Source organism: Diorhabda carinulata, chromosome 4, assembly GCF_026250575.1.
Source record: "Diorhabda carinulata isolate Delta chromosome 4, icDioCari1.1, whole genome shotgun sequence".
Classification (NCBI taxonomy): domain Eukaryota; kingdom Metazoa; phylum Arthropoda; class Insecta; order Coleoptera; family Chrysomelidae; genus Diorhabda; species Diorhabda carinulata.
This window is the reverse complement of record NC_079463.1, coordinates 3,249,229-3,275,677: the sequence shown is the minus strand read 5'-3', so window position 1 is coordinate 3,275,677 and position 26,449 is coordinate 3,249,229. Positions and strand designations below refer to the sequence as shown.

The following is a 26,449-nucleotide window of genomic DNA, read 5'->3' as shown; positions in this document are numbered from 1 at the left end:
TCTATGGAATAAACTATGTTAGATCTTTTACATTGTGTACCAACAAATGTTTATAGAATTAAAATTTATTTTACTTCTGGCATCTATCGTCAAAATTTGGCACTATATAAATAGTAGCTACAATTTAAATTTTGAAATAATCTATTGATATATCGAGAATTCCAAGAATTTGGAGACTTGAACAGAAATAATTTATTTATAATTTGATCCTCAACAATGAATTGTGAAAGTTTATTGTTTTAAAAAACTTATTTGTAGTGGTTTCTAGATATTATCGATTTTTAAAAGTTGTAATAAATATGGCGGGTGACATATGAGCGTTAACCCAAATATTTTCTTTAAAAACAGTGAAGACAACGAAACTTCAGTAAACATTGATGTTAATAATTCTATTTTGTTTTCTAAACATCTACAAAATGTGTTCAATTTAAAATTATAGAGTGTAATTGTGTTCATTAAATATTAACAGTTTTTTGATAATTTTTATATCTACATAAAAATATTTGGTAAGTGTTACTTTTATTTCTTTTCAACTTCTAATTTTGTATAGTATAATTTTTAATTTTTGATTCATAATTAATTAATTATAAATATAAGAGACATACAGTTTATTAGGAAAATAGAAACAAACGTAGACGTACGTAGATTTTTTTACAGTTTGCATGAAAATAAAACATTTGAAATTAAATAGACACTAAAAATACGAAATTCATCAATAACCTAAAAACTAAAAAGATTAAAAACAAAAGGAATAATTTTATATATGATGTTTACATAGGACAGACTTCTCAATATTCGTAAAATAGAATAAAAAAACATAGATTTTAAAATATAATATTCGACGTTGATTAACGAACCTTTTAAGGGCGAGGTGTGTAGATAATCGTCCATTGAGATACCTCAGAGCTATATATAGACGTAGTTTTCATCAGTAACAACAATTTTGACAATTAAGTTCAGTTACGTATTGAGACAGACACTACAAACAAGATCTCAATGAAGTGGGTATAGTACACACAATAACTCGTTTTATCTTGTTCATTTTTTTTTTAGTTCTTTCAATTAGTCTATCTTGACTCTAGGTGCACTATGAATAGAAATATTTTCAATGGTTTTCAAACTATCACTCCACGTATTCTTTTTAATTCAAACGTAAACAGTTAAATGTTACTTAATTGATTACAAAATGCCTCAGTAATTACCAATGAAGCTCTGTTTATCTTTATCAACAGCTTAATTAATTCTAGCGTTTGAATAAAAGATACATTCATAGTTAGAAATACATTTAATAAGCAAATCGAATGATTTCTTTCATTTGAGCGTAGCAAATTTAGGCGCCGATAAAAGTATCGTCGGTAATAATAAACAATTTCGTTCTGCGAAAATTCAATAACATAAAACTATTACATTTTCTAAACAAATAAACACGAGGAATTAAATAGTACATACAGGGATTTCCAAAACGCGTGTCAAAATAATTATGAATTCTGTATTCGACATGAATCTTTCGTATTGATTAAGACTACATAGCAAGTTCGCAGTCTAGCATAGGATAAATCGCTGAAAGCCAGCTCTGGAGAATATGGTGGAGGCGTAAGCAATTCGGAGTCGAATTAATTTAATTTTACGTCGTTTTAATTGATTTGCGAGCCGATATTGATGAAACAGCACTCACTTCTTCAAACGGAACCATTTTTTCGCGATTTATTTCTTCAAACGCTTCAATAACGCTATTTAATTGATGTCATAACCTTGCCAACCGATTTTTGCGTTTTTCCACACTTTGAATCGGTGTTTCACGGCTTACTGTCGATTAGACTCTCGTATGAAATGATAGAGTCACACATAAATGCAAAAATGCACGATTGAACAAATCCAAACACTGCTCTGAATAATCAATTATTAATTGTATAGTTTGAACCATACCCAAATATGTCCGACATTTTATCTCTTTGGGGTGGTCACTGCTTGCATCGTCTTTACACACAACTGTCAACTGTCAAATTTATAGACTGTATTTTGAAGGTTAGAACTAACTGGATTTAATACACGTAGTAACCATTATTAGACTTATATAACCTCACATAACAAACAGAATAAAGTTTATTTGGTTTAGACAAAATATATAGATAAGTGAATTGATTCAAACGTAATTTGAAAGTATACAAAAAGGTTTTTTAATATAACAGGTACACAATACGTACAATATTGGTAGTTGGATTGGAGTCATTTTGGTTATTGTGTATTTTTGTTCATAATAAAGCGTAACCTTTAAAACAGTCATAACCTTTTTGTTGTGAATTCTCATTTAGAAAAATCCGTGCTTAAAACATGCGTTTTTGTTTCTACTGGAATTCAGATAATCACAAAAAATTGTTTTATTCGAAAAATACTTTGGTCGAGTTTCAAATTTTTTAATAAAAAGATAGTATGTTTTGATGAGAAAAATATATTACGAAAAAGTTACGTGCAGTTTACATTTGGTAACCTTGACATACATGTATAACTACTAAGATGCAGAAATATTTTTAAAAAAAATTGAAATCGATGCCAAGTATTCAAAAATACAACACACAGTCGACCGAAAACAGGCTACTCAGAAAATACACGTTCTAAATAAACATATTGGAAAATTCCCAACATATTTGATCCGATGATACAGTATAAAAAAACATAATCTGGTGATATGAACTTTATTTTATTGTCTATGAAAATCCTATAGAATTTTTTCACAAAAATAACGGTTTTCTTATTGTATTTTTTTGCCTTTATTACAATTTACTACATATAACGGGTGTTCGGCAGATTGTTGGACATAGGAAGTCAGGTTTCTTTTTCTATTTATGCAGGTAATAAAAAAAAATCCAGGACTTAAAAAAACTTTTTATAGATTTTTTTTTGTTTTTTAGAAATTTTGTCACTTTCGTCCATCTGACCCCTGTAACTTTTCCATTTTTATAGCTAGGCCCAAATTTTTTTCTTTATTAGAATCTTGGTGAATGGCATGGCCAATAAAAATTAATATTGGTCGCGAATTATTGCTAGAAACTAACTTGTGGACCGCCGAACTATAAAGTTAAAAAAGATTTTAAACTTCAACTTTGCGTTACGTTTAAAAACAAAGTAAATGTGATAGGAAACTTCTTATTTTTTAAAAACATTACTAGAGTGTAGGCTTTCTAACAGTATGTAATTTGTTCCGATATCTTTTTCCTAACCGGAGTTGTAATTTTTTTTACGTAGTTGGACCATTTCGCCTAAATTCGACTTCATGTAAAGTTACAGATTTTCTCTAAAATCAATCCAAGGATTAAAATAATGAAACAAACGTATCAAAACTTGAATTATTTATTTTAAAATCAGTTAAAATCATCATTTAATTTAAATTTTGTTCGAATTGGCGCCCCTCATTGGTTATGCAAGCTCTGCATCGCTGCGTATTTCCACTGTAGTAGTCCGCATCTCTTGTTTCATTGTTTCAAATGCAGCGTAAATCCGATGAATCAATTCTTCACTGCTTGTGACAACTGTGGTGTATACTAAATCATTGACCCTTCCCCAGACATAAAAATCGATAGGGGTAAGGTCGGGCAATCGCGATGGCCAAGGAATTGGACCACCCCTACCAATCCACGAGTTGGGGAAGGCGTTGTTTAAGAATTCCCTCACATTCAAACTCCAATGAGGGACGCGTGGGATTGCGAGTTTTGGTGACCAGTAATGTAAATTGGGTTCGTGGTAGTCCAAAAGTGAAAAAGAAAAAAGATATGATAATAAGCGTGCTAAAGTGAAACACTACCATTATTACCAGTTTAAACATTCCACAGAGAGTAAAAGAGAGAAAAGATAGCTGTTATGGTTGAGCGAGAATGAAAAAAAAATCTACCTGCTCAGTAACCATCCCAAAAAAAGCCGTTACATTGTTTTCACCTTTGCATTGATAAATTTCGCAAAACATGTAACTTTAAACATTAAGTAGAATTTCGTCGAAATTGTCCAACTAAGTAAAAAAAATTACAACTCCGGTTAGGAAAAAGATATCGAATCAAATTACATACCGTTAGAAAGCCTACACTCTAGCGATGTTTTAAAAAAATCAGAAGCTCCCTATCACCTTTACTTTTTATTTTAAACGCAACGTAAAGTTGAAGTTTAAAATCTCTCTTAACTTTTCTTTGGAGTTCGGCGATCCACAAATTAGTTTCTAGCAATAATCCGCGACCAATATTAATTTTTATTGGCCATGCCATTCACCAAGATTCTAATAAAGAAAAAAATTTGGGCCTAGCTATAAAAATGGGAAAGTTACAACAGGTCAGATGGACGAAAGTGCCAAAATTTGTAAAAAACAAAAAAATTCTATAAAAAGTTTTTTTCAGTGCCTGAATAGATAGAATGTTCAACGATCTGCCGAACACCCTGTATATCAAAATATAATATGTCCTCATAATCGCACATCTGTTTGAAAACTGTCTTAAATGAACATTATATATTTTAGAAGAGAAGCGAATAAAAATTTTGTGTTAATATTATCATCTGTAAAACATAAATAACTGTTCAGAAGATTTTGCTATTAGTTATCTTCTTATTTACCTTCAGTGGAGGTCTTGCAGAAAAATTATTCATTCTTTTACTTTAAAGCTACCAAAATTTTGAGTTTTTGGAAATAATATTAAACCAATGTCATGATACAAGTGATGTAGCACACATGGAGAGCCCACTATTTGTCTTGATCTTCCATAGCAATAATAAACAAAGCACAAATATAACAAAACCTTCAGGAGATATTTTGCAATTTATTGTATCGCGTAGACTTGTCATTTTTGCCTTTAACAAAATGTTTTTAATCACCCAGAAATATTCACCTCAAAAAAATAGAACGTTATGGAAAGATTTAAGTATAGAGGTCGGCATAAGTCAGAAAAAATGAGTGTATTAAATTATATTACAAAAGGGATTCCAAAGAAGGGTTAGTGTTCATATTGATGCCCATCTTAATCAATGCATTTAAGGCAACGTTTCTAAATGGAAAGGCAGGTCCGGCGAAGCAAGTCAAGCTTTCCGCGAAAACTTCATAATTCTTCTTGCAAAAATGCTGTACTTGAAACGGTCCCACAGAAAGAAATCACAGAGTCACAGGACCGCGTGAGCCACTCAACAAATCCTCCTCTGCCTATACATTCTCCAAAATGAACATCAAGGTACTCCCGCTCTTTCTAAAGACGCTTCTACTCGACGAGCACGTTTTATCATGACAGACTCAACTGTCTGAAGCACGTTTTAATCTTTTTCGACACGTTGCGAGATTTATGAGCTTTGCCGGACTTATTTCGATAGCGTCTTCTGACTTACGCTAACCTCTATATTAGAGCTTAACAATTATTTTTTTCTTTCTATTATTTGGAAATTATTAGCAATATCGAAATAATTTTTTGGACTGTGTTACAAAAATAGTGTGTTTTGCCAATAATCAATGCATTGATGACCGGTAAATTATGCAGGTTTCTGATCTGCGAAGCTGAGAAATGTTAAGTCATCTACCTAACATCATGATTGATAACTTTCTTGATTGTTCAGGAGAAGTTTGACATGAAATTAAAAAGGATCAACGTTTCAAGCGTACAAAAATGAAAACGGAATTTTATTGTCTATGAGACCTTTTCAAAAAATTATCTAACTAGCCTATTATAATGAAAAGTCAAAGAACTTGTCCATGTTTCGCGTAAGATCTAGTCTCAAGCTTGTCTCTAGATATCAAGAAGACATATTCAGCATTAGTAATTCCTGCTAAAAAAATTAATTTACCGTATTTTTTGTTAATTCCTCGTATATAGGTTAAATATGTACTATGAAAACACATAAATTGATACAACTATCGCAAGAATATCTTTGTAGAAATTATAAATAGTATTAGAATAATAAATAAAATTCCAAGCAGGTCGACGAAGTTGAAATCAATTAGTCTTATCTTAATTTCATTTCCAAGCGATATTTTTAACCCGTATGCTTTCGTTTCATAATTTACATGATTAAATAAGTCAATTTTATTGATGTTTTTTTCTTTTTTATATGACAGTTTAGAGATTTAGTTTCGAGAAAAAGCAAATATAAAAATTGGCAAAACCGAAACGTAGTTAGTAGCATCTCAAAAAAGTTTTGACCAAATACGATCTTCAGATTAGATTTCCTTCTTGGAAACTGTGTAAACATGAACATAAAATGATTATAAACAGAGCAATATTTATATAAAATATTACTTTGTGTTATAATTTAATCCATTTCCCAATATAATATTGTTTCTTCAATTGAATCCATGTTTTTTCTACAAAACAATTCTGCTTTTCTAGCGTTCCTTCCTAACTTTTCTTTAACGTATCGGTCTTCTCTACACCATTTTTGCCATGTAAGTTATCCATTCTAGTCCCGCGTTTCCATTGATCTCCTATGGTTTTTTTCTTTTCTTCTTCTTTCCCTTCTAACTAGTATGTCTTCATCTGCTTTCTTTCGCTTGCTTATGTTTCTCTGTGTCAAGTCATCAAGGTCAGTTAGCCGTAGATGTCCACCTGAGCGTCATAATTTGTTGATAAACAAAAAGATCTCTTGATAAATTACCAATGTATTAGAATTTGTAAGTTACTATATCCGATTTTCAATTAAAATGATCACACTGTATATTTTTGTTATTAAAAATCTTTCCCAACAAATTAATATCGAATAATCGTCGTTCTTTGTACAATTACCAATTAATTTTCCTCGTCAACTTTCAAAAGGCTTATTATCCTGTTCCATTTAACTGAGAACAGGACCTGAATCTCGGCGTCGTCGCCGCTAAACAGCACTCTTGATGGTCGTAATCCTAGTAGATCGTGATGCTTTGAAATACATACTCGTAAAACGCGCACGCCAACGTAAAGGTCGTCGAGACCGGAAAATAGTGAAAATACGAAAAAGATCTATAGTTCAGTGGAAAAATAGAAAACCAGATTGGATATTTCCGAACGTGTGTTTTGATTTGACATTTTCATTACAAGGTTAGTTTACATTTTAAACAATAATAACTGTACATAATTATTAATCTTTATAAGTGACTAATGGAGGCATTTGCTAATTGAAGCAATTAAATTTTATTACCAATAAAATTTCTTTTTCTACGGACCATTTCGGTGGATATTGTTTGGTCTATCTCCGACACGTGTGGTAATTATTAGGAAAATATTTGCAATGTCAAGTCTACAAGGTTATGAGGAAGTTTGGAAACTGTTTAGTGATAGCAAACATCTATGGATTGATATTTGCCTTGGGAGGATTACTTGATTATGTTCAAATACGTTTCGAACTTCATTTCATCCTACAAAAACAGAATTATAAAAAAATAATAATCATCCGAAGCCATTTCTCTATAATTTGTTATAGCGTGAATAAATGATCTTGTTTTTGGGTTTCTTTTAATAAATAAAGAGACCTAAAATCGAGATAATTTATTCACGAGAAGGTAATGTATGAAAAATCTCATAATTTATTCACAAATCTCTAGAAAATTGTACTTTTGTTGACAGGAAAAAACTCTATAACGTTCATAGGTCTGAAATAATTATCACTTTCTGTGACTGTGATGTTTATGATATGATATTTTGCATTTAGAACAATTCTCGAAGTATACAGTGGATAAAAACTTTTTGCTTTTGTTATTTACATTTTAATATATAATTTGAGATTATCGGAATAAATATTTCCTCGTCTTGATTGCTGTTTTAACCATAAAAAATAATTTTTCTACAGTTGTAACATTTCAAAAATACCATAGATTTTACCTCATTGTTTAAATCTTTTTTATCATTGCGTTCCAATTTTCAAAATTCATGTTTTTTATCGTATAGATGATCTTTTGATATATTTTCTAAATACTGAGATGTCTGCCCTATGTAAAACGCGTCACAATCGTTACATGGTACTCGATACATAATATTATTTATTTTGTTTATGAATGTTTGAGATTTTTGAGAAAAGTTAAATAAAAAAAATTATATTCTACTACGATTATTTCATATTTATATCGACTTCCTGTCAGAAATTGAATATTCATAGCTTATAGTAATAAAATATGAATGTCAACAAATAGGAATGTGTCACGAATTGATTGTTCAAACTTACAGAAATGTAGAAGGTCAGAACCCCGGAGCAATTTATTTCCTTCAAAACGGAATTTATGATATAACTACCATCTGTACAGCTTCCATCAAATATTCAAATAATGTAATTGTATATGAAAAATAACCTCTGGTATAAGATATAAGAGAGAAAATATTCATTATGAATTCAAAAAATACGCAGTTTCATATTATACATATGATATATAGGATAAAGTCATTTATTTTGAACCATTTTTAGAAATATGAGATTTTGAAATGCTTCTTTGAAAATAGTACAGACCATAACTGTATTAAATGACACTATATTTATTTGGCTCCACATATAATTAATAAAAATCATCATAATTATTGTAAAACTTGAGATATTTTATGAGATCAGATATTTGGATGAATTTAAACAAAACTAATTGGACCACGCGATTGATAATTTACACTTTACCTAAACTAAACAAAACCAATATCGCGTATAACAAACAACAACAATAGAAAATCTAGCTTTGACTAAAAATATTTGAAAAAAACTAATCAAAATTCTGTATAACTTTGAAAAAGATTAATTCAGATAATCGTCACAAATATCGGGTTTAGTGGATTCATGATTCCAGTAAAGGCAACGCACTCATTGTACCCAATCCACTTTTGGTCCTTTCTTAATGCCAAATTTCGTACAATCATTTTTGCATCTTCTTAATCGCAACTCGTTTTTGTTGGAACTGATGTGTGACAGCTCGTATTGTTGTTGTGCGATTGGTTGCCCTCATTTTTTCGGACATAAAAGCTGGTGTACTATTCAGAATTGACCGTTCTTTGTTGCTTTAATGGAACTGTATCGTGAAGTCCAGTTATTTCGAAAAGACAGGCGACTATTTGCTTCGTGCGCGTACAACTTTTTTTGGATTTGGTTCGTTTTGAAAGACCCATAAAGTCGGTCTTTGCACCAATCAACACGAGTTTTTTTTGAGCGATTTTCAAATTATGCGATATCCAATGATAGACAAATGGGATATAGAATGTATGCGCGTGGAACTAATGCCCAAATATACCTCAATCTCACGGTATGTCTCATGACGATTTTGCAATATAAGTTTACGCACAGCATCGATGTTTTCTGGCATAACAGCCTATTCTTGACCACCTTCACGAAATTCATCCTGTAACAAAGTGCGACCATCGTTGAATTCGGAAAACCTGGCTCGAGATGGTGCACAATACTTTTGGTTTAATCCACATCGTAATTGATTGAAAATCATCGCACAAAAATGTTCCATTTTCAATTTTTTGAACAAAGATGATTGTTGCAATTATATGTAAACCATTCAAAATGTCATACGTCAATATTGCACTGTCAAATTTGACAAAATCATATCATTGTTGCCATATCTCAAAACTAGCTTTTTTATATATATAGGGAATTTCCGAAATACTTTCTATATTGTATCTTTATTTGTAAATCTTTCTTGTTCTTTTCAGGAAAATATTTACTACATCTATGTTACAAACTAATAAAAACTTTCCTTTTTTTGTTACAGCATCTGACTGACCTATAAACAAGCGAATAGGAAGTTGAAATTAATATCGATGTAACTAGTCATCACGAAACTTCTATTTTGATCGATGACCGTTAAGATGAACCTCGATGTAAAATCAGACATAGCATGGTGCGCCAAACCGATCATCGGTCAACAGACAATCGGAACGCACGGATTTATGCCTGCCGTGTTTTGAGAAATTCATCCAGTTGGCAGCGTCCCAACGTCGACGTCGTATGTCGCCGTCGACTGGCTAGAGTTGGGAAACTTATTCCTTATAGTTGCGTTTTATCAACAATGTTGATTTGAAATAAAGATCCAAATCATTTTAGGTAAATTCGTCTTTGTGTCGAAAGAATCCATTTATTATAGAAGAATATTTAAAAATAAATAATAATCATCCTACTACGGTTCTGAAAGATGAAATTATAATGCTAATTATAAAAATAATATATAGCAAATCAAATAGATTATCGAGAAGGTTTTTAGTAAATCAATTCTAATTGTAAAAGTTTGAAATATCTACCAGATCTTATTTTCCTTAGAATTAAAACAGCGTAACTTCTTATTATGACTGATTAGTCGACATAATTTTATAAAATCTTTCATCATATATAGAAATGAATTTAAAAAGCATCTCACGATATTGACAATCCATTTATTTACCAAAACAATCATCAGTGCAAAGATTTTTGCCCAAATTTCGTTATACCCATCAAGATTTCTTTTTAGGAAGAAAGAAAATGTTTTTAACCTCGAAATTGAGTTCTGTTTTAACGATTACTTCATCATTCTATTGAGCTATCGAATTTTCTTATAGAATCGGTTCGATAATTGATAGCCACCATTGTTTTTCTTCTTTTCCATTCTTTTAACAAACATTTTACCATGTACATAGTGAAAAAATAACCTTGCAAACTGCTTTTTTACTTAGTTTGGGCGATGTAACTGCCAAGCCGTTTTGGTTTTGTTATTAATTGATGATTGCAGGTAAATCATTGTTTTTCAATTCATTTGGAAAAAGCTTCACCGTTATCAAATACTCTAAAATGGTCAAAACATACCATGATATTCACCATCTCTCTCAAACTCATTTTCTGATTTTCCATCACGAAAACTAATCGAAATATTTTCATCGAAGGTTAATCACTTGCAAAATTCGAACAAACTATTAGAGAGAATTTTGGTCGTTTGGAAAATATTTCTTCAAGAGAAAAATATAGAAATATGATTGATGGTAATCACTACTTGTCAGAAATTAAGAAAGCAACGTTATATTCCTCAAATTAATAAAGCTGGTAGTCTTGAAATGTGTTATATTTATTTTTTCATTCTATCAACTTTCAGAACAACGAATAACTAACCACGGTCACCTCGAGGACTTCCAAAACTTATTAAATGTGTAAAATATCGTATCTTCGAAACTGGTAAAAAGTAACAGTTAGCACCGTAGCGTCTTATCTTTACGTCGAGCAGGTTATGACGGCGCGAGAAGTCGTGCTGGAAGGTGGTGCTCCGTGGGGTTTTCGCATGCACGGTGGAGTTGAACATAATCAGCCGTTGAGAATTTCTAGGGTGAGTATTGTTTGCAAGTTTTTTATGAGCCATTAAATACTAAATTCTACACCTTCGGCGCATGCTTATTACTACGTACACGATAACCTAACATTGTTGGATATTTTTTTAGATTAATTTAGATGTTTAAGGTCGATAATTCAGTCAAAATCTTTCTTATATCTATTCTTTTATTGTTTACTATATGTGTTTGTAAGACTATTAATGTAACTTGGACCAAAATGTAACAGTTTAAACTGAAACTAAGAATTACAATAAAAGTTTCAAAGTAAATAATTACAAAGAAAAATTTAGTAACTTCTTTATTCTGGACTCGATTTCCTTATAGATCGTTTTATGAATTTCTTTATTAAATATTATTTCTATAAGAAAAATACTTTGACGCGTTTAAATATTTGCAATGATGATACGAGGGTTGGTCTATGACTTTCAAAACTTCTCATTTATTTGAAATGTCCATCTGTCATTTCATTCCTGTCGATAGCATATAATCTCTTGATTTGTATATAAATAGAAAAAAATGAATGATTCTTGAGCATTTTATGAAAAGGATTAATCGCTAAAAGCAAAATTGAGCTTAATAAATACGATGGAAATTCTATAACATCAATTAAAACAACGTGTACAATTTTATTGTAGCCGTACAAATACAGAAAACGTTTTGTACGCGTGATTTCAAATTGTAGAAATGGTATGGCCGAAATAAATTTGATTCTAACCTTAGTTTTTGAAAACAATAAACAATTGTATGTGAAATGAGACTTCAATTCTATCACATTATTTTTTTAATGAAAACAAAGATTTCTTGAAAATATATTACGATCACACCATGAGAGAAAATAGAATTTAGGTTAGAAAGATTGATATATTTAGTTTTAGAATGAAACTGAGTGGCTTGGCTGAGTTGGTATTTTTAAATAAATAAATTACTTTTATTGTCTCAATCAAGTAAAACGGCCTTGACTTATTTCTAGTGAAAAAATGTACACTATAATAATTAATGTGGGATAGTTCTTATTTGCATAAACGTAACTAAAAAAAATATTTACCACAAAAATTGATATCTATGAATATACTTATTGATAGAAATTATACTATATAGTATTATAGATAGAAAATATAGAGTTAATTATGAAAAATAAATTCTTTAAATAAGAGAGATTTTTTTGGGGAGAAAAACACAAATTGTTTGTACAAATGAAATTTATATCGTTTAAAACATATTTACAACTTGAATAAAATTTACCAGTTCGAAAGAAGTAACAAAAATTATATAAAAAACATTTTTAATCATAAAATGTCAAATTTTATCTAATAGATTGAGGAAACCAGAAGATAAGTCAACAGCTGATTATTAAAATTGTTCTAATGATTAATCTATTACCTATTTGTTTATTCCTCTTTATATAAATTGCTGTCTGCTTTAAAATTGATATATTATTATAAATTTTGTCTTAAACTTACGTCTTTTGGTTCTTCTAAACCAACTTAGGAGCAAATACGACGTTTTCCTTTCGGTTGGTGTTTTTTTTTTCCAGCAGACATTGTCGTAACGAATTGATCTGGTGTAAGAACAACAATACAATCAGGTTATCTTTAATAACGAATCTGGTTTTCCTCCGGGGATACATGATAATAGGAAAAAAAGAAGAAAACGATTTAAAAAAAAACACACAAATATGGTAACATGGCACTACCTAAGTGGAAACTTTTATTATTCCGAAAACAAAGACAACCTCCACATTATAGCCTTCATGGATCAATACCACATCTCCAACTAAACATGTCTAGGAAATGATTGATCGTAGGCTATATACAAGGTGCTCCGATGTGAAAATAATACTGTGGCATAAAAAATTTATCATACGACGATCCCTCGTATTTTCTAAATTATGAATTTTTAATGGATGATTACGTATGTCCATGTAGTGTGTTTTACAGAATAAATAATTCTACACTACTATCTAAAGGCGTCAGAAATTTGTTTTAATGTCACAGCTTCATTTTCACATCATCTGTTCACTCCAGAAGTTTTTTCATCGAGTCCAGAAACACTCTGAATAATATAATATCTAATATATAAACATCGACTTATGGTTTTGATGTTTTATTGAAAAAATAAAAAAAAACACGTTCGACGTTGTGGAACTCGATATTTTCCGGAGGCGTATGTTAAAGCGGATCGAGTAGCGTTTTATTGAAGCTTGTATTGAATTTCAGCGGAGCGAAGATGTCAACAGACATTTTGAGTATTCTTTAGTTACCAAAGAACCGCCGATGAAGTTTTACAATTCAATTTTCGATCGGAATATGGTGCACAAGTGAAAAAGAATCTTTGTTGTTATTTTCAAATTTTGTTTTATTATAATTTTTTCACTGGTAAATATTGATACACAACATCATATTTGTTTTGTCTCTCACTATTATTTTCTAATTCGCTGTCCACAGTACTTCATCTGGATTCCTATCTTAATCACTACTTTACTTAGTCTTTTCCTTTCATCTGATTTATTCTATGGTTCTTAATTGTTAGATGTTCAATTTCTTGTAGTTTTTGGTCCTACGATTGTTTTCAGTATTGTATTATGAACATTTGAAGTCGTTTAGGAAACAATTGAATGAAGCATTTTTAACTACAGTTATTTTTGATTGAATTTGAACCATTTGAATTGAGATAATATCATTTTTGGTACAAAATATAACTTTTTTTTGTTTATCCAACTAAATTTTATATAATAGCGTTCGAATTTTTATTCTAATCCATTAGTATGCATTAAGAGGCATTTTGTTAAATGGAATTTGTATTCTTCGGACTGCTTACGCATTCAAGTGTTGATTTTTTTACATTACATATCCCACTGTAACTCAAGTGTGTTAAAGTAGGTACACCTATTGAATTTCAATGATTACTCAATTTTAATCCTAGTTAAAAGACATTTATAGAACAGATACGGTGAGTGGTTCCAGAAGTACTTGGCCCAACAAAAAAAAACACTAAAATTTTGGAGTGAAATATATTTATTATTCAACGTATCGTCCTTTTAGCTATTTTTTCAGCGACGTTTCAATATCCTTTTTATAATAAAAATCGTTCAGCTCTTCAAAATACCCATTAACTGCCGACATCATATCTTCATTGCTAGGAAATCTTTGACCACCGAGCCTTTTCTTCAAGTCTGGGAACAAAAAATAATCCTAGAGGGCTAAATCTGGCGAATAGGGTGCAAGAGATAGCAATTCAAACTTTATGGATGGTCAGATCGAACAAGAATAAATGCTTTTTTGATATTTTCAACCGTTTTGGACTCGACCCGAATGTGATTCATCTTCAACATATTCTCGGTCATCTTGAACCACTCAAAAACACGTGGACGCAACAAAAATTCATTGCCATACACTTGTTTCAATAAATTATGCGTTTCATTTGTAATTTTCCAAGTTTTCCAAGTGAAATTTTTACTTCGATCGTTTTTATGACAAAACAAAAAACAGTCTCTATACAAACGAAGGCCACGGCTATACTGGTTTGTCTACAGACACGGTAGATGTTCGTAAATCTTTTTTCTGTAGCATCACTAGTTTCGCTTCTTAATAGCCATACCTCGTATATTGTAAACTACTAAACATCCTACAGAATGACTTCATTGAACAATTAATACTAGTGTTATACAATTTTTGTTAGTTATTTACCTTACAAGTGACAAAATTTACATGGGACAAACATCACAATATTTTGAAAATAGATTTAAAGCCCATCAGTGTAAAAAATAATGTAAAAAATAAGTACCTATAAAAAAATGTCATTTATTTGAAAATCTCATGAATTTTTGATAAAAATAAAAATTAATTTCGAAATATTTCAAGTTACCACACATGTCAATGTCAATATTTTGATAAAATACTGTCGAAGCATCAAAAAAAAATTCTACTTTCAATATAAAAGTCTATAATTAACTTGGGTACATTTTCAATTAATTTAGATCATCCTAAACAAAAAACAATGACGCAAACCCCGTTTTTTTCGTTAACACGAAGCATATTAACCCATGCTACACCAATGTAGTTAAGTCAATATATTCTAATATAATATTGAAGAACTTGCGTATGTAGGTACTCCCGCGTCCGAATGAAGAAATTTTTCTATTCAGTGACCTACGAGACAATATTCGTATTGTGTCAAGTGACTTGGTAGTGAATAGTGCCTTTTGAAAACGTGTAAGACATCGTAATTGCGGCTCTGAGTTTTACATTATGTTGAAGTTCTGTTCACCACATGGAAGACGTAGGGAATATCTGGTATAATTTTTTTATTACTTTTCTGATATTGTTTATCTCATGAGTAAAAGTTTATCGTAACTCGCACTTTCAAGATAATAATCCATAAGTGATTTGGATTATAAATAATTTTTCTAAAATATATATTTATACATAAAATTAACGTCATTTTAGCATTTATCCAAATATAAATCAATCAATACTCTCTAAGAATCCATATTATATAAATTAACACAGTTTTGAAAGATTGAGTTATACTATATTTAAAGTCAACGCAAAAAATGAAACTGCCAAAACGGTCTGATTAAATATTTTGTATTACGATCTATTTTTATGAATGAGAGCGTAATAAAATGATGAAGTACCGAATTATTTCTAATTAGTTAAAAAAATGAAGACTCTCAAGGAATCAAAGCCCATCATAACAATCTTTATTCTGTTAGTAGTAATACGAGAGAGGTTTTATTAAATCAGATTCTAAGTCTCTAAAACTAGAATGTTCGACTTCTTCCTGGAACTCTTTTTCTAAATATTTTGCCTAGCAGGATGGATCAAAGCAATTAATGTAACGAAAAATGACAAGAATCTGTCTGATAAATTGTATTGGGTGTTTAAACTATTTGGTTAGGTTAGGGAATTTAAAAACAATAATAATAACAACGAAATTGTCGATAATTTAATGTAGTAGTACTCCAAAACTATTAATATATAATATATAATTAGTTTTGATGTCTAACTCCAAGTACAAACTTTACATTCATGTCCGGCATCTCCTTTATTCGACCAGCGCTTTCAATCTGTTGCATAATTTGTAGTAAAAATAACAAATGGACATTAAATCACGTTGCAACCGTTTCCTTTCAATAACAATGATTCAAACTTCGCTCTTAAAAAGTTTTACATTTCTCTGGAACGAGATTTCGAAATTTTAAAAGCATTTGGTGACATTATCAAAAAATTAAATTACAGTTGTGTATTATGACAAATTTAACAATCGAAATTCATGATTTCATCAGTATTAGACTCCGAATTAAAATGTCGGATTGATATATCTTTTCATTTTATAGTTGCAGGAATTTTAGTATACGGAGCCAGATATTTGTGAAGTGTCAAGTCAAGTCGAGTCAAAGATGTATATCTACAATTTTTGTTTCAATTACAGGACTATATGTATCGCTATATATATTTGTAATCTTTATTATAAATCATTTTTGAGTAGTATCACCATTGAATTCAAAAGTTTTTTTGTTTCCCAAATCATCTCATGACTGCGTTGAACAAACTTTTTATTTAAACACTTTTTAACATCCAGTATATCAATTTAACGATACCTAGACGGTATGCAACGTATAATACACGTCTGCTCTGTTGGTTACAGGTTAACCCGGGAAGTAAAGCCGCACTAAAAGGAATTAGAGAAGGAGATTTGATCTCGTCAATTAACGGACAATCCACGAAATACGTAACGAATTCAGAAGCCCACGGATTTCTGAAAAATGCAGGAGAAATACTCAAATTAGGATTGAATGAGTGAGTCGTGATTATACTACAAGTACAAAAAGTATACAAATACTTTTTTCGTACAAGTTCAATTTAAGGTTTGAGATGTGTCCATTATATATTTCAGTTTATTTCTTAAAAAAATAAGAATAATAATTGAAAATTTATTCTAATTTAAAGTACTAGCATTGAAATTAAAACTTATATTATCTTTATTAGTATTCTGTTAGTATTTTATCGTTTTGTCTTTTTGTTTTTAAACATCGAAACTGACTTTGAATTGTTTTTCATAGGTTTTTATTAAAGTATTTGTTGCATTTCTTTCACTAACTTTCACAGACGATATAATATTGAGAAATACAAAGCTGAAAGATTTCTTTATAAAATGGTAGTTGTAATACTGAAGGTATAAAAAGAAAATACAAAAGAATGAGCATTTATTTATTGCAGCAGCTTTTCCATATATCTACAAGATTAAGTATATAAATTTGTCTTCTTCCTGAGTATGTTGTTAAAGCAATGGAATTATGTTTATTAATGAGAACGCAAAAAAAAACAAATTCAACAGTTCAATCAAAATTTACAAGGCATTCTAAATCAAATTATAAAAAATGTATGGATTATAATAATTAAATTAAAATTGTATTCTTAACGGTATATACATGTCACTTCACTAGGACCTTACACAGCCATAATCACGAGATATAGATCAGCTGGAAGATGGCACAGCGTTGTCTATTTTAAGTTATCATCAGTCACATGGATTGTGAAGTTTTATGCTGTTCATATTATGGGTATTTGTCTATTTTATTATTAACATGATACCGAAGCCAATTAGGCAATATTGTTAGCATAATTCATTGTAAAATTATGACCGTTGTTAAAAATATTCGCTCTATTCCATAGATAAAATATTAAACATAGAGAAAGCGACTTATGGGAGCTTGTTTAATTGGGGCCGAGAGAGAAAAAACATCTCTCTCTATTTCTCTCTACTCTATTCTCATTGGATCGAAATGACGTCGAAGTTTCAAGGAGAAGGATTGGCACAAGAAAAGTTTTGAATTAATTGGCAAGTAGAGGATAAAAGATAGTGGTGAACTGATGCTATTTATTTATCGTCCAATCAAACAATTTCACTTGTATGCTACTCTCTATAGCTTTTATTTTGTCTATGGTCTATACAGAGTATGAATATTTATAACCTTCTAGTCTGGCAACACACAATACCGCCACGTATCATTCGGAACAATTTTTTCCAATAAATTATGTGTCTTGAAGTGAATTTTTTAGCATATTATTGAAAAATTATCACATTTTTTAACTATTTCAATTCGGAATTCAATCATGGAACAGAAATAGAAATAAATCTCAAATTTGTTACACTGATACCGATAATAATGTTTAAATTAAGAGACAGTTGGAGTGTATTACATTCCTATTGTAATTAGATTCGAAATTATTCGTAATTACGTCAACATTGAACTAAGCATATCCATAACTAACCTATTTGTGCCTCGTCTTCCTGTATGAAGACCGTTCATCGTAACATCGCACCTAACATTTCATGCATAAATCCTATGGAAACGACATGACAATACACTTAAACGTTTATTTTTTAGTGCAATTCCCATAAATTTACAGCTTATACTGTTACATTAGTATGTTGTTATTAGTTGGAAAATAATTTTTGAATATATCATGAATATATGGATAGGAAATGATATGTGATGAGACAGACGGTTTTTCATTCAAATTTGAGTTGAGTTAATTTTTACACATTTCCGTGCACAGAAATTAAAATTTTGCTATTATACGAGTATGGGAAGCTTCAAAAAATATAATAGGTCACTACAATTAACCGAAAATAAGGAATATCTTATGGAAAATTGATAAACCTTCTGGAATACTATATATATTAATGAACTACACTATTATACAAGAAATTAATAAGTACTTTAATTTTTCACTAGGTATATAATTTATATACCTTTATACAATTTTTTCAAAATATCATTATATCGATTTAATTGTCAAAAATAAAAAATTAAATAGATTTTATACAATTTTATATATAAAGCTACGGTTTAAAATTGAAAATAACAAAGCTAACTGAAACGAACAAGAAAAAAAATGGTCAGTGAAAATCTGGCAATAATGCATGCAATAAAAATGGCAGACAAAGTACTCCAATAAGCTATTTCAGAACGTAACCTCAAAAGTTTTTTCCGTGCGGAAAGCATCCTTTTGAGACTCCAATATGAGAAGTTATCTCGTGAATTTAGGGACAGATAGTACGGATATATGACAAATCCAAAATTTCGAATAATATGGAAATAACTTTCCAAAAGCTTCATTCGCCATAATTATCACTAAAAGAGTCATTAGCACCTTTCCATTTACATTCAAGTGAACTAGGACACTTCCTCCTGTGCTTCTCTTTAAAACCAATACTCTTCATGTTGGTTTCTTCTTTTAATACTAACACAAATTATCAAAGATAATTAGTAGATAAATCAAACCTATACAAAACACACGAGTTTTTAAGACCCGATATCGCTTCTTCGGAATTAACTTGATCATGAAGCACCTAGTGGATTGTAGATCAAATTTTTAATATTTCAGAGACCCATGCGGATCACCCAAAAGAAGACAGTACAGAACAGTACATCAAGAAACATTAGAAGAAACCGTGAAAAGTGAGTAATTCATCTTCTTTTTGTTTTGTACATCTCCAATTGTAATAGTATATGTGGAATAGTAGGAGAATTAAGATTTAAGTTTCTAGGATTATTGTTATTAACATAATTACTATAATCAACAGGATCCAGTTTGACGACATACTCAGTTTCTAGAACATCCGAAGCTACTGATTCGCCAACTGAATCTCCTCACAAAACAGGACAATCTTACTTAGATGGTAAGTGGATGAACCATTAACGAGTTTATTCGAAAAAGGAAACATCTGATATACAAAAACCAATCCAATTTATCCAGGTTATATTTATTTATCATTACTTCCATCATTTTTAATCTTTTTGTCGATAAACTATTAGAAAAACCCAATTAGAACTTTCTCTTCAGATTACTTTTATCCAAAGGATGCAGATGTACATTGCTATCGTCAGATCTAAGTACGAAGCTGTTGCTTGAAATACTAGAACTAGCCTACAAAGGATGCGTATATAACATGAGAATGGAGACATGTCTGCAGAAACTATGGAAGCAATTCTAAACCACACGAAGTGTAGAAAGAATGGGTGGAAGGAATCTTCAGCCTCTTTAGTCAATGAACAGGAATTCCGTAACATGCCTCAGGATGGAATCAGGAAAAAGATTAGCTTGGAGAAATTTATTACATAATACATTTTTCTTTTCAATCTACTAGTTCTAGGAATCTGGTATCTTCTTCAATTTCTTTTCTCCAGGTATTTCTTGGTCTACCTCTTGTTATCCTCTTCACCATTTCCTTCTCATAATGTGTCCTTTACAATTTAGTTTCTGTGTTTTTATATACCTTATTATATTTTCTCGTCCCAGTTTTTTTATTTCTTATTTTTTCTTCAATCTTCTTCTTCCTTTTACTGTAATATTTGGTCCTAGTATATTCTCTCGAGTATCTTCAGATCTTCTTCATTTTTATTTATAACTGTTGTTTCCGCGGCATACGTAATCATTGGTATGTTTTATATAATTTTATTTTGTTTTTTTTTTCACTAATATTCTTACTTTTGAGTAACTTTTTATTTTTTCCAAATGTTCGATAACTTTTTTTGTATTTTTTCTCTGATTCTTTCTTTAGTTTGTCCTAGATAACGTCCATCTTTCTTCTTCTGTATTTGGTTTATATCCAGAACGACTTTCCTTGTTTCTACTTCCATGTTGTTAATTGCTTTTATTAGTTCTTCTCTTGTATTGGCAAATATTGCGATTAATGACCAATTTGTGGATACAGCACCGATACAATATTGAAAGGAATGTGTAAAAGATTGAATTTGAAACTGGGAAACTGCGTCCAGATAATATCAGAAGTATAAAAGATGTCGCCTGAATGGACTTGGAGAAACAATGATTGCAAATTTCAGTGGTCAACAGCTGGTAGCATACTGGACAGAACAGGAAGATTGAGCTATATTGAAGCCGATGTATGAACTAAAATTTATTTAAAAAAACAGAAAGAACCAATAATTTGACAGCTATAACGTCTGTTATTTATTAAATTCCACTGGGATTTAATTGTTTTCGCTTGATTTTTATTTTATACTGTATTAAACTGTACCATTTAAGATTGATTACTAACCGTTAAGGATAATATTATGTTGATTAACTATTAATAACTTGATATGATGGATGATAAATTACATATGATAAAAATTCTCAGTCAATATTACTTAGGTGCGTCCTGAGACATCGATTTGTTCCGCTACCCTCATAATCCATATCAATTTTTTTCGATCCATTCAATCAAAAGTGTCATTGCTCAAAACCGTGTCTCCCGTTTTAATCTTCGTCGTTGTTTACTTTTTCCTTCCGCACCTCTTTTACTTTAGTTAGTCTGAAGTTGGTTTTCGTGGCGTTATTAGATTTCAACGTAGCGTAGGCGCGATCGATATGGTATAAAAGTGATGTTTTTTTTGTGTTATAATTTATGTATGTGCTAAGATTTTTGTCAAAAACTATTGACAATCATCCACCATCCGCCAATTCTTGATCTTTTAAAACTAAAAACACATAACCTCAGTTTATAAAAATAGTTTTTTGTGGTTACGTGATAAAAAATCCCATCGACTGCGTGTCCTAGTTGTTTTCTTTTTCGGAAGTTTCCATAAGAAAAATATGAAAAACAGTCTTTCACACATTCATTTTCCATTTCTTCATGTTTTAAATTTATATTTTAAAACATGACAAAGATAGTGTTTAATTACTTTTAAATCACCATAATTCTTTTTGTATTTACGTGAACTATCACATGTTGGGACCAACAAATTTCAATTTAACGTAAATCGAGATGTTTAAAGTTGAATAACTTCCCTTTTATATTGATAGGATTGCGTTTTATCTACTTTTTCATATTTTTTACTCTGTGCTTTAAGCTGCAGTATTTTCGGAAAGAATTGATTCCGATAGCATGCAAACATCGATTGAGCAGCACCGAACTTGAATCAACTATAAACGAAATATATCTAATGGAGTAAAAACAATATTGTCTATTTCAGAAAGTTGTCTAAAAAAATTATCATACGGTATACAAAATTATTGTTGTAGTGTAAAAAATGATCTTAACGTCTTTTATATTTGTAATTGTCTTGAATTTACTTTGAATGATATATTTTGAAATTCTAGATTCCTTTGAACTACTTTGAATACTCTGCATTTCTTAATTTTTATATTAAAAATTACGTTAGTAAATCTTTCATTTTAATAATGTTTTCTCCTTCAAAGTAAACAGTATATGTTTAGTCTTTTATTTGGTCTTTCTGTTGACACAAATTTCAAAATTCTTTATGAGCGTAATGTATTTCCGTATTTAGTTGTACCGCATCGAGACTAAATCCGGTAATCGTCTCTAAATATCCACAAAATCTTCTAAAAACTATTTTTTGCTCATCATCTGTTAAATCTAGCCTGTCAATTTTCCATGCTTCAAGTAAATCAAAATTCAGATTATCATTTTTTATGGAATTATAAAGAATGAAAGTACCGTGGTTGGAGTGTTTGAAAGACATTCGAACGTTTTCTAAAAGCGGAGACAAGAGAAAAAAAGGCCGTGTTTGGATTGCGTTCAATCCATTTCGAAGCAGTAAACGTAAGTATTTGAGAAATTATTGTAACAGCAAAAGTTTGTCTCGTTGTTCGAAAGCATCAGTTTCCAAGTACTGCAAGAAACGCTCCATATAAATTATCTCTTTGCTAATTCAAACGAGCAGCATGCTTTCAACCAATGCCCAATATTGACTGCTTGACAAAGTTGATATTTTGTACGAGTCCAACCTATTCTTCATCAGAAGATGGATTTTACCTCCACGTCTTCACGGTCACATGAATATAATTACCAGGACAAGCAGACACCAACTTCCTGAGTTTGAAACAATGAAATACTACAATCACAAGATGGAAAAGATTTTTTTGCATACGAGAATTTTAAAAGGAAGTAGGATCAACCAGTACATACAATACAAACAGTTACACCAGGTTGAAGATAGAGACATTCCAATAGGAAGTTAACCCTTTTAGATTTTTGCCGCTTTCCTGGTGAAAATAGAAATACATGGTTCAAGGCACCAGTGTACAGTTATTCATTTCGACGGACAATAGAAGCCATCTTGGAAACGTCCCCGCAATAATCAGAGAAATTACAGATCACGCTAAGTTCTGTTTAAGTACAATTTTTCATTTTTCCTTAATTATTCATGAATATCAATTTGTACTATTCTTTCATTCGCGCATTGTTAAATAATTTTGTCGTAATCGAACTTGACACCAACTTCCGATATGCATGCAACCGTAATCATACTTTAGAACGAATTACCGTATATCCAGTAAACATTATTGTTTATTTATTTTTGTTCGAGTGTCATTGATTAAAGCATTGTTATAATTGGGGTAAACTATAGGAAATATTAAATAAATTTTTTTCAAAACTCATTATTCATGAATAAATAAGCTCTTAATATTGCCCAATAGAAGATATTTTTCGAGATTTATTACGTATGAACATGGCCAAAGACTGCTCTGAATCATCCACACGTTGTTGGTTTTGATCGATTGTGAGTAAACGCGGCACCCACTTTGAGAAAATCTTTCTCAGGCTCAAATTGCCTTCTAATATCTTTACGGCCTCTGCCAAGTCGCGTAATCTCAATTTACGATTAGATATAACCAGTTTGTGGACCTTTTTGATGTTTTCTGGAGTAACCACCTCAATTGGACGACCAGAACGTTCACCATCATCGGTGTCTGTCCGACCACGTTTAAATTCATCAAACCACAAACAAATGATTCTTTTCGATGGAACAGAGTCAAGATAACACTTTTGAAGCCATTGCATAGCTTGTACAGTATTATTTTTCATCCAGAAGCAATGATAAATTAACACACGAAATTGAAATTTGCAAATAACAAAAGCAACTTCACTTATATGGTTGGTACTTTTTTCTGACTAATCGAAATGTCATGAAATTTGATACGTAGTCTTTTGACATCTTGTACTTCATAAACGTCATATGGATTTGACTATGGCAGCGCCATCTGTGTGTTAGTCACAAGACTTATTAAGTCAGGTAATTATTTTCACATACATTTATGAACCTACTTATCAAGATTCCGCATTAACAAGTAACCGAAACATTTTTAATTAAGTAGAGGATATACTTAACACATTAGTTCGTGTTGTTTGCAGTCATCTGTTGTAATCATTGAAACGATGACTTTAATGATATTAAAAGCAATGTGATTGTTGTGAGTGGAAAAATAGAATGAGTAGCCGAATTTAGAGGTCTGGAAGTAAGGAAATTTTCATGATACTCAATAGATTTTTGTAGCATTTAGTAAATCTATCTAAAACGATAATTATTTGAAATCAAATTTCAATATTAACGATTAGAAACCGAAAAATTTCTATTGTTGGAGGTCCATTGTAGAGGCCCAGGTGCTGCTAAATCCGGTCCCGTTTTTAAATGGACCGTTTTAAATGATTATGAAGTGAAGAAAATAAATTCACTGCCATTGAATGAGTACAAGAAATGACATCATTTGTTTGGTCTAAATACGGACAATAACGGGCTTGTTTTCATAGTATTTTTACTACGCATACTTTGGAAAAATCAATCAATCCATGGTTCTTTATTTACGATTATGTAATGATAATATATGATTCCAATTTTCAATTGATTATGCAAAATCACACAGATTCATTATCGAAAAAAGAGGAGTGGATTGTTGTTACACATGAAAGCATCTAATACTTTTACAAACAGTGGCGTATCAATAAATTTTCAGCTATTAATAAAAATATATTGAGGACACTGATGTAGAAAAAATTTAATTTAGGTGTTGATTTCGATTGGGGGTAGTCTTCAGTGGTGAAATAAAATTTTGGAATTAGATAAACTGTTGTCAGGCTGTAGAGAATAATCGTAATAAAGGAGTGCCAAAAACCTACCCTCCCTCCCTACACGTAGCCTTTAGTAGCCTTTTCCATGACCTCTCCTTCCTGACCGATACTACGTGGTTTCGTTTCACAATATTTTACGTTTTCTATTACATATTTATTAAGAATGATAAAACATTTATTTTTGTTTTATATATATTTAACAGTGTGACTCAATTAGTGGCTTCTTGTAAACATTCTCGTTTATGAGGACTTGTTTCGAGTAAGATGACGTCTTCCTCATCAAGTAACAATAGTCATCTGATTGTCCGAATCATGTATTGGGCTTGCAGATCGTTTAGACTGCTTAGAATTTTAGTTTATATAAACGCAAACACTGTTCAGCTGTGGGCTGAATCGGCGCTTGTATTGGCAATATCTGAGGATTGTCTACTTGCAAAACAAAAGCCTTTTGAAGAGCTTATTGGATAGAGTGCAATAAGTGTTTGTTCTATATTCGATTCATGCGGCTATCGAGGCTCTCTTTCTAAAGCACCAGGTGTTACAAGTCTTAGTCTCACGTTGTTGAGACGGCGTGCGAGACTCAAACATATTATCAAGGTGCCTGTTTGGTTTTTACAAGAGAATCAGCTTTTGGTAGAAAGTTTTATTAACCCAGTACTGTGAACTTTGTGTGGACTATGCTTTTCTTGAACCACATTCAGTAGTGCTTTAACATTTTCATATTCTTGCGATTCTTGCCGATGCATTTTTACGAAGATACTTTGGAACGTACGGAACTTCTTCTGTAGCAATAAAGAAGCCGTTAAATATTTGATCAAAGTTGAAGGTCAATATTATATTTGGAAATCAACCAACTAAACATGTTATTCTAAATATTTAACGTTAATATTGAGATTAACTTGATTTCGAACTCATATACAATCGCTTAGTATCTTATCTAATCTAACAGATGAAAAACATCCTCTAAATCAATCCGTTTTTTGTGAAAATTAACGTAATAGTGATAAAGGATTAATACGCCATGGGTATAGGTGAGTGTTTTATTAACTGTATGTATAAAAATAGGCTTTGCAACAAAAACTGCAGATCACAGTGACTAGTATTCAAGTGTGGTAGTAGCCTTAAGTTTCCCACCGTACACTTTGGTGGTTATACGTTGATTTCTGGAAATTGTGAGTCTTTAATGAGGAATGCTGAGAAAACTTTGACCAAACGAGAAGTGAAGGGAGTTTTCTGTACATTAAATCAAATCATCGCGTCTTAAAAGACGCTTGAAAACCAGAATTAGCGAAGCTAAGCTATACAAG

The 26,449-nt window shown here is 30.8% G+C and overlaps 1 protein-coding gene across 1 annotated transcript in view; it reads left to right on the top strand.

The window, feature by feature from the left end:
• The first annotated feature begins 6,791 nt into the window (after positions 1-6,791).
• The window catches only part of LOC130893328 (uncharacterized), a 91,671-nt gene continuing 72,013 nt past the window's right edge, over positions 6,792-26,449 (top strand). The window contains exons 1-6 of the mRNA XM_057799338.1: positions 6,792-7,031; positions 9,680-10,011; positions 11,027-11,254; positions 16,908-17,059; positions 19,655-19,728; positions 19,854-19,949. Coding sequence (XP_057655321.1) covers positions 11,159-11,254; positions 16,908-17,059; positions 19,655-19,728; positions 19,854-19,949 — 418 coding nt within the window. The 5' untranslated portion in view covers positions 6,792-7,031; positions 9,680-10,011; positions 11,027-11,158. The remainder of the gene's footprint in view (positions 7,032-9,679; positions 10,012-11,026; positions 11,255-16,907; positions 17,060-19,654; positions 19,729-19,853; positions 19,950-26,449) is intronic.